A 10467-nucleotide genomic window follows, 5' to 3' on the forward strand; every position below is an offset into this window, starting at 1 on the left:
AGGCCTGGGCCAAGTAGTGGGAGTGGGTGGGTAGGGGAGCAGAGGTGGGAGGAGGGGTATAGGAAACTTTCGGGATAGCATTTGAAATGTAAATAAATAAAATAAAAAAAAAAAGAATGCTTACAGTCAATGCTATAGCAATATGCTTTCACATAAATAGTATTTATAAACTATAATATCGAATACTTATGTAATTTTTGTTTTCAGGAAGGCCTGTTTTTGCCATTCTCATTTTTTAGCAGTTTCATTATTATTATGATTTCTTTTATTTTTGAGTCAAGTTTCTTTATAGGTTTCTGAAATAGAAAGCCAGATGTTGGGTTGTCTTTTCTGTGTTGATGACAGCGAGTGAAGAATGGAGCTTTGCCCAGCCATAGGCGCTGTCATCTTTTTGAAATATTTTTCTTTTTCTAGTTTCATTGACAAATATCACAATCCAAAGCAATGTAGGGCAGTCAAGGTTTTATTTCAACTCATAGGCTAGTCTTTCACTGGGAGAGTTCAAGAACTCAAGCAGGAACTTAGACGCATGGTAGAATGTTGCTGGTTGGTTAGCTGGCAGGCTCATGCTTAGTTAACTTTCTTAAGCAGCCTAGGCTTTTCTGCCTAGGGAATGGTGCCACCCATGGTTTGATGGGCCCTCCCATATCAATTAACAGTCAAGACAAACTCCCATAGACATGGTTATAGGAGAGTCTGATTTGGAAAATCTCTCAGTTGAAATTGCTCAGGTGACTCTAGGCTGTGTCAAGTTGTCATTTTAAGCTAGTTAGGACATGCTTGTTTCAGGTTTTCTGTTTTAAACCATCTGTTTCATAAAAAAAAATCAATAGTTTGCCTTTTCTAAACACAGAGTATATATAATTCTGTAGTAAGGGGTACTTGCCAAAGAAATATTCTATCTTACTTGAAATATAGTAGTACTGCTTCTAAAAATACTGAATATTTTTGAAAAGATTTAAGGACTGAATGGAGAAGGTGCCTTGCATAATTACAGACAGCTACTGTAGCAGTTTAGATGTTTACATTTATATAACAGCCACTCAGTTTCTGTTTTATTTGAAACCATATTTTTTAGTACTGGCAGGTCCATTGAATTTAGAAGCAAATCATTCACAATAATCATCTATAATATTTAACTGAGGGGGGAAAAAAAGTAAAAGTTGGGAAAACCTCCAAGTGGTCCTGACACATTCCTGTGCCTGCAGTAGAATTCTGCTGGCCAGTGCCAGCAGGTTTGTACCTGCAGGAAGCAAGAGATTGTAATGCATTTCAGGGTGCTTTCAAACCTGCGTGGACAAATCCCTATTTAGGGTCATTAAGGGTCTTTTCCTACTTTCCTGAAATTTGAACTTCAGGGTAGTTTAACTGAAGGCGGTGTACTGCGGGAAAGTCCTGATGGGATGGTAGGAAGACCTGGGTTAGGAATATACGCATGCTTGGCTCAGGTTGACACAGTCATTTGGGGAGATGGTGACTTTCACAGCATGGAGTGTGTGTCTGGGTTTCGCTGTTTTCACCTGTCCTCTGGCTGACCACTGAAGAAGTACAGAGCCAGCCTCAAAGGCCAGAGGACGGCTGCTGCTGTGTTATGGGGCCACCTGCCTGCATCAGATTACCTGGAAGGCCCTATGCTTGCTTGATTTGCTTCGAAGACATGGCACCCTTTGCGGGTGTCACTGCCTGTGACATTTAGGCTTTTTTCCGATGGTGCTGATCTTTCAAGTCCTTCTCTCTCTGACTCTTTTGTCTGCAGTGTTAGACACTGCAGGCAACACCCTTTTTGGTGGAATCAATGAGAACCATAGTGAGGCCCATGAAGCTGGCCCACTCTTGGCCTCACAGGTTTCCAGTCACCTACAGAACTTTAAGGTGTGTTCAGTGCATTTCCAGACCGTGTAGGTGCAGAACCATTCTCCTGGCTAGTTACAGTCAATGACTCAGAGATGATATAAAGTTCACTCACATTATATAGAATACTGTGTGCACTTCGTAATGATTTTCCTTTGATTTTTCTTGTGAGCCCAAACTTCCATATTTTTTTGATTTAAGACAGTTTTTTGCAAGTAGTTAAAAAGCTTCCTCATTGCCTTCAAAGTGCCATTTCAATAGCTTATAATTTTTGTTGCTTTTATAGCTTTTCTCATTTTCTAAAGGGCCACATTTGGCTTCTAAGGATTCATTTAATTCCTAACCTAATCATTTTTCTATTGATTATTTTTTGGGGGGTCTAGGTTATAATTATAGCCTCTGATATATGGTCAATCCATTTTTTATACTACATATTTGGGCTGTTTTACATTTAAAACTTCCAATATAAAACCAAGTGCTGATAGTGACATAAGCATCCTTACCTTGATTTTTTTCATGTAAATAGGAATATCTATTAGCTCTCTGGCATTTTCTGTTTGCATTTGTGGTCGCAGTCTCCCATAAACACAAGGTGTGTTATCATCTCATAATATCATAATATCAGTATTATCCCCATGTTATAAAACTGGGGTTCAGAGAGATCCAGTTATTGCTTGACTGAGAGAGCGCATGTGCTCAACAGTTCCTTTGCCATACTTCCTTCTATGTGTCAGTTTTTCACTTGAGACTATAATTTATTTGACTTACAAATAAATGACTTTTTTTTTTGAGATAGAATCTCTCTATGGAGTCCAGGCTGTCTTTCAAACTCACTGTGTAGCCCTAGGCTGGCCTTGGATCCAAGATGTTGCTGCTTCAGAACTCCTATGAGGACTGGTCTTATGGGTTTACTATGGCTTAAAAACCAATATATTTGTATGTTCATTCTTTCTTATTTTTTGTTTCTTTCTGGAGCTTGATCCTAGGGTCATGCGCATCTTGTGCATGCTAGGCAAGTATTTGACACACTGACTTCTATCCCTAATACCCTTTGCACCTTTTGAATTTGAGACAGGGTCTTAAATAAATTATATATACTGGTCATGAGGTCACTCTGTAGTCCAGAGAGGTCTTCCTGTCTTCTGGCCTCAGACTCTCCAGTATCCGGGATTACAGGCTCATGCTGCCTTGCATAGCTGTGTTATTTCTCACTGTTGTCCGAAACTTCTTCATTAACTTCCATTTGTGTATTTTTGTCTCTAAAATTTCCATCTATTACCAACAAATCCATGGTGGTTAATAAGTTGTTTGTTTGCTTATTGAGACAGAATCTTACTATGTAAGTAATTACATATTACATATTACATCTTACTATATAGTCTTGCCTATCCTGGAACTCTCCAGGTAGATGAGGCAGGCTGAGAAACCACAGTGGTTTATCTGTCTCTGCCTCCCAAATGCTGGGACAAAAGTGCGTGCTATCTATGCCCAGTGAAACTGTTGCTTTTAATAACCTGCCTTCAAAATATTAAGTGTGAACTGCTCAGGGTTTATTAGACTAAAAACAAATCTACATTCCTTTTATCAATGAACAGTACACTGTTATAGTAATTTTTACTGTGTTAGCAAAAACAAAACAAATCTAGGAGTTAAGAAATGAAGTGTTGGACACTTCATTTATGTATGAAACCATTTCCAAACCATTTTGTCACCCAGAAGACATTTTGCATCGTAAGTCATTCCCTATTTTTCCGTCTTCCCCCACCCTCCGGGTGCCCCGTGTTGGCTTTCTGTCTCTATGGATTTACCTATTCTGGATATTCAAGTAAATAGAACCACACAATATATTACTTGGGATATCTGGCATTTTTCAATTAGCAGTGTTTTTCTGAATTAAAACTTTACTGTAAAGAACTTGAGATTAAAAACACAGCAAGATTAACCGTATCTAAAACCTGCATAGCAGAGTGCACCTCTGTACAGCTAGAATGACCATTATCAAGCTATGGAGGTTCCAATTGTATTTTACCTTCCTTTCTTTTAACGGAAGAACTTTTCTTCATATATTGATCATGTTTCCCCCCTCCTAGTCCTTCCTACCCTCCTACCCATACAGCTTCATATTCTCTTTCTCTTTCTTTAAACAAACAAGCAAACAACCAACCCCCCCAAAGGCAAAAAAGAAACACAAAAAGTCCCACAAAACTACAAAAACTAAAAATCAAAATAAGCAATCAAAAGACCAATAAGATCAAAATGTGCAAAAACAAAACAAACTTTAACAACATCGTTGAGTTCACTAAGGATTATCCTGACTCTCCTGGGCATGGACCCTGAAGCTTGGTTGATGACTCAGTGAGACTCTGTTGGGAAACCTGATTTCCCTTTGTTATCGGGTATCAGTTTCGGATAACTTCTTGGTTAGGGTTGGGTGGGATCCTATTTTAACTTGCCCTCCTTATTGCTCAGGTACTGACTGGACCGAACCCCTGCAGGTCTTTTGCATGCTGACACAGTCTCCGTGAGTTCAAATGTGCATCTGTCCTGTTGTGTCTGGGTGGCACTGTGTCCTTGGAGTCATCCATCACCTCTGTACTTAAAATCTTTCTGCTTCCTCTCCCACATAGATCCCCGAACTCTGAGGCGCCAAAGGCTTGATGAGTAAATCCCATTTAGGGCTGAGTACTTCAAAGCCTCTCATTCTCTACATTGTACAATTGTGAGTCCCCGTTAATTCCTATACACTGTAAGAAGGGTCTTCTCTGATACAGGTCAAGGAAGGCTCTGGGGTAGAGCATGTCATTAGGAGCTATTTCATTGCCATGTTCTTGTAGCAGAACAATAGTAGTAGGTTTTCTCATAGGCCCATGACCTCCCTCACCTCAGGTTTTTAGTCACGTTAGCAGTATCAGGATGCTCTCCACAACTGGAGATGTATCTCATGGAATGGGCCATAAATCCAATCAAAACGTGGATGGTTTCTCCCATAAGATCTGTGCCACCATTGTACCAATGAATCTTGCAGCTCACTGCTGTAGGTGGGTGCTATTGATGATCATGTTCTCTTTTGGTAGTGTGAAAAGTACCTCCCGGTACAATGAGTGTAGTCAGCCAGTTGGGCACCGACTTCTCTTTGTGATGACATAAGTAAGTATTGTCTTAAATAATAGGGTCTTGCCATCCAGTTGTGGAGAACAACCAGAAAACTTGGCGGTAGTCTGTGATGTTTGGGAGTTTCCATGGACTCTCTTTGGCCAATGACTGAGCAAGATGCAACCCATTTCTGCCACTGGGGTTTTGCTTGAGTCCTTGTGTCCCCTCTGGTCTGGTGATTCCATTTAGATTCCTTTCATGTATGCCCAGATGTTAGGAAGCTTCCACAATGCTAGGTTCCTTTTGACTTTCAGAATGGCTTTTAGTGATAGTTTTTCCTACCCCTTATTCCCTCCTTTACCCTTTTTGCCCAATTCCCCTTCATATGTCACCCTCTTACTCTGGTTTCTTTTCCTTTACTTCTCCATAGCACTATATTCTATTGTTTGTTTCTTTTTGTTTTCTGCTTTTTATTACCTCAAGACAGGGTTTTTCTGTGGAGTCCTGAATGTCCTGGAACTCACTCTGTAGACCAGGCTGGCCTTGAATTTATAGGGATCCACCTGCCTTTGTCTCTAAGGTGTTGGGATTAAAGGCATATATCACCACTGTCTGGCTTCATATTATTGCATCCCTTTCCCCCTTCCTTGAGAAAACCTCTCCTGCCCCTAGTCCCTTTCTAGGTACCTACCCTCTATGGTAATTCAGATTGTAGTACACATTTTGAAAAATTAAAGGTTAATGTCTGCCTATAAGAGAAAACACACTGTTTGTCTTGTTGGGACTAAATTAACTCATTCAGGATGATTTTTTTTTTCTAGTGCTATCCATTTATCTGTGAATTTCATGAATTTCTGAATGATACTCTGTCATGTGAATGTATCACATGTTCATTACCCATTTATCAACTGATGGAGATCTAGGCTATTTCTGGCTTCTGGCTACTATGAATAGAGCAGGGAGGCACACAGGTGAATGAGTATCTGTGCAGTAGGGTTTAGAGTTCCTTGGCTACACCCAAGAGTGGTATAGTGGTGGATCCTGAGGTGGATCTATTCCTAGCTTCCCGAGGAACTGCAATTACCACATCCTCTTGGTGGATTTTTTTCTTTGATGAGTGTGTAGTATCCTTTCATGTTTCTTCTGATTAGTTTTTATTTGAACTCAACTTTGTCAGAGATTAAAATTGCTACACCTGCCTGCTTCTTGGGTACATTTGCTTGCAACACCTTTATCCATCCTTTCCCCAAAGGTGATATCTTTTATTGATATTGAGGGTTGTTTCTTGGATGCAGCAGAAAGAAGCATTCTCTTTTCTAACCCAGTCTGTTAGTCTGTGTCTTTTTATAGAGTAATTGAAACCATTAGCACTGATAATTGTCAATGAGCAACATTTATTTACTGCTGTTATTTTGCTGTTATGGTTGGTGCCCACTTTTTATTTATTGTTCTCAGATTAGTTATTCACTGTATCTTCTTGGGTGTGATTGACCTCTTCAGATTGAAGTTTTCCTTTTAGTGCTTTTTTAGAGCTTGTACTGGTACTGGCAGATAGGAATTGATTAAGTTTTTTCATCATGTAGTGCCTCTTTTGGTTGATTGTGATTGGTAGTTAATCTGGGCTTTTCTCTCTTTGTTTCTCTTTCTTTCTTTCTTTCTTTCTTTCTTTCTTTCTTTCTTTCTTTCTTTCTTTCTTTCTTTCTTTCTTTCTTTTTTTCTTTTTTTGTCTTTCAGAGTCTCCATTTAAAAGTCTGATGATATTCTTTTGTGCCTGCCTTTATTGGCTTTTTTCCTTGTAGCTTTTAATATCCTATTTTTTGTTGTTGTTGATTTTTGTTTTGTTTTGCTTTTTTTTTTTATACTCAGTATTTTGATTATTATGTGTCCTGGGAATTTCTTTTCTGATCCAGTCTGTTTGGTGTGCTGCATGCTTCTTGTACCTTCATGGGCACCTGTTTATTTAGACTGAGGAAGTTTTCTTCTGTGATTTTTTTTTTTTTTTATGTTTTTTTGGTCCTTAGACTAGGTTTCTTCTTCCTCTACTTCCATCATTCATAAGTTTGCTCTTTTCATGGTGTCAAAATTTCCTGAATGTTTTGTGTCTAGCAGTTTTTAGATTTTGCTGTTGACATTACTAAACAAGCTAAGGAGAGAGGGGCCTTGAAAAGCCACACAGTTGAGTGCCTGAGCGATAAAACTGTGGTAAAAGCAAACAGACTAATTTGCCTGGTGATGTCAGATATGGGGACTTACAGTTTACACAGAACCAGGGTCTCTTGAGTCCCGGTTTATTGTCCTTCACTTTAATGTCTTCTTATGGCCATAGCTAAGTAGAGTGTTGGTCACTGTGACAAGCATCGGTGATGGTAAAAGTGACCCTGGAAATGCTAGTTAGCACTTATTACAATGTATTTGTATTCATTTTTGTTTTTGCTTGGACTGAATTTTAGATTTGCTCTTAGTTTCTTGTGTAATGCTTTAAGGACCTGATTAAATGGCAATGCTTTCTATGTAGCTGATGTAATATTACATAATTGTCTTATTAAAGTTAATCATCTATTTATAAAGGTAAGCAATTTAAAAGTCCTGAAATAGAATAACCTTGAGTGTGTGTATGTGTGTGTGTGTGTGTGTGTGTGTGTGTGTGAGAGAGAGAGAGAGAGAGAGAGAGAGAGAGAGAGAGAGAGAGATAGGGTCTCACTATATAGCCCCGTATGGCCAGGACTACGTAGATCAGGTTGGTCTCCAACTCAGAGATCTGGCTGCCTAAGCGTCCCAAGTGCTGGGACTAAGGGCATGTGCCACCACGCCCATCTATACAAAAGTATTTTCATGTTTTTAAAAATCCTTTTCTCACTTACTGAATGTTATTGAATATTTTAAAGTTCTCTTATGCATTTGAGTCTAATTGACTAACACTGCCATATTTGATAATGAATGCATTTAAGTGGTTTTATAAGTTAACATTACTTTGTTTTCTTTTGTCTCAAGGATATTTCTTTGATGGAACAAATGTACCTCAGACCATCTCAGGCGCAACTTGAAGTACCCGAGGAGGTGGAAGAGAAAAAGTTCCCAACAAGTATTAAGGAGCGGCCAGTTGTGGTAACATCTTCCTTCCTGAATTAAAGAAATAGTGTGTCTTGTGTTGAGTGAACACTTGCAGAGGGTTAAAAATGGTTTCCTCTAACTTGCTTTGAAGTATGTTTAAGCATCTAACCCAAAGCTGTATGGGCTTTCAGAAACTGTTTTGAATGATGCCAAACTCCCTTTTCATGGAGAAAGATAGTGAATGGCTCTCCTGAGTTATAGATGCTTGATATAGAAAGTAGCTTGTGATAGAATTGAAAGTTATTAGTCTCTAAGCAAACATCATTTTACTATACAATTTATCTAGAATTGCTAAAAGTGCAGTCTGGACTGTGGGTAACAGAAGTGTTTCAGAAGCAAAGCTTCCCTTTGTCCACCACAGGGACAATGACTAAGGTATTTGAAGCAATCTGGACCATGTTCTCTGATAATGGGAAGTGGCTCCATTTAAAGTAACACTTGAAATGGAGTAAAAGTGAGTGAATGGAAGGTGAGTCCACATTTACAGAGGAAGACAGGACGATCGCTGCTCTGCTTGAGAATTTTGAAAATATGACCCCATATATATGTATGTATACAGTGAGAACATACTTCATTTTAGGAAAATAAAGGAAACGTTTACAACATTCTGTTTTTAACTCCGAGTGGTCCAGAATCCTAAATAATCTTTTTTCTTTTCTTTTTTTTTTTTTTAATTGACTGTTGAAATGAGCCCATGAGATTTTTTTTTTTTCCTTAGGATTTGGTGACATAGGCCAGGGAAATATAATTTTCTGGCTTTCAGATATTTTATAAAGTCAACTTGAACTTTTGCCTTGTAATCTGCAGAGAGAACAATTTACCAGATCAAGCTGTGTTTCAGGCATGCATCTACTCACCCATTCTGTCCCTGGATAGCTGTAGAACCATAGATGCTGTAGAACTGAAGGCTTTGGAAGGACCAATGAGATGAACCTTTTGGACTTTCATTTTTCTCCAGCCAAGTATTTATGAGGAGCTCCCTGAGACCGTGTCAAGCATCTTCCAGGTGGAACAGGAGGAAGCTATGGAATGGGTAGCCATAGAAGAAAACAGCACAGCTTTTAAATCTCAGGAAACGTTAGACATTGTCCCCCCTGAGGACGCCAGTAAACCTTTGGATAGTGCTCTTCCCACAACTGACGTAAAACTAACCGTCCAGCCGACTTTAAAGGTAAGCAAAACCAAACACAACTGTTTGTGTCGGGAACACGTAGAACTGTGAGAACTGGGGATGGGTAAATGAGAAGTTCCCAGGCAAAGAGAGAGCAAGGCATGGTGTAGGGGGCAGTGTTGGGGGAGGGGCATCAGCCTAAGTGCAGAGAAAGAGGTAGACTTTTTTTCTTTTTAATTTCTTGGGATGGAGGACAGATTTTCTAGGTAAGAGGGCATCTGGGCTATTCAGAGACTGGCCACAAGTTTTCTACATAGTGTCTGAAGGGAGGCAGGATATGTCATCCCTAGATGCGGTCTAGATGAGCTTGGTAATGCTTGTGCATTTGCCCCTGTTTAGATTTATTTCAGCACTGGAGTTCTTTTCTTTTGTGCCAAAGCTTGCCAAAGCTTGATGCTTGTTTGCTTGGGTCCTCTCAATGTCAGTTATTATCCATGACCTTTAACCCACACATAGGCCAAATGCTTTCTTTGTAGTGTCAGTGGTGCAGGAATGAGGAACAATGTGCTCCAGGAAGCCAAACCAAGGACTTTAACATCCAGATAACAGAGTGAGGCAGGACATTAGCTGCTCAGACACATGCTGGGAGAACTCCAGGCACAGAGTGCACAATTCCTGCCTTATTGGCAATTCTCCACCTAGAAGTAAGGGTTGCTAGTATTCTGAGCCAAGTCGTTACCAACAGCAGAAAAAAGTCCTGTGGATGTGATAGCAACTTGGTGCAGAAATGCCTGAAACAATAGAAACAGGGCTGGTTACCTTTGTAGAAGAGAAACGGTAACAAGGTTGAGTCAAGATGGAAAGAGGTAGATACTTTAAGAGCTGTAGGATTCTCTAACTCCAAGTGCACAATTATAACTGATTCCTGGCCTCCAGAGTTCTGAAAGCACAGGGAAGATGAAGTGTATATCACAAATGACTAGGAACGTGGCATGTAACTATTGCAAGTTACTCCCAGAGAGTTGAGATGCAGGCATCGAACCCCTTGCAATGTTAAGAACAACAATGGCGTTTTTTTTTTGTTTTTTGTTTTTTTATTAGATAATTTTTCATTTACATTTCAAATGCTATCCCAAAAGTCCCCTATACCCTCCCCCTGCCCTGCTCCCCTACCCAGTCACTCCCACTTCTTGGCCCTGGCATTCCCCTGTGCTGGGTCATATAAACTTTGCAAGACCAAGGAGGCTTTCTTCCCAATGATGGCTGACTGACTAGGCCATCTTCTGCTATATATGCAGCTA

At 39.7% G+C, this 10467-nt stretch overlaps 1 protein-coding gene across 1 annotated transcript in view; it reads left to right on the top strand.

Annotated features, from left to right (window-relative positions):
* Positions 1 to 10467, top strand: part of Ttc6 (tetratricopeptide repeat domain 6) — a 168031-nt gene that overhangs the window by 42438 nt on the left and 115126 nt on the right. The window contains exons 3-4 of the mRNA XM_021202530.1: positions 7936 to 8049; positions 9014 to 9226. Coding sequence (XP_021058189.1) covers positions 7936 to 8049; positions 9014 to 9226 — 327 coding nt within the window. The remainder of the gene's footprint in view (positions 1 to 7935; positions 8050 to 9013; positions 9227 to 10467) is intronic.

The sequence above is a fragment of the Mus pahari genome, chromosome 7 (genome assembly GCF_900095145.1).
Source record: "Mus pahari chromosome 7, PAHARI_EIJ_v1.1, whole genome shotgun sequence".
Lineage (NCBI taxonomy): Eukaryota > Metazoa > Chordata > Mammalia > Rodentia > Muridae > Mus > Mus pahari.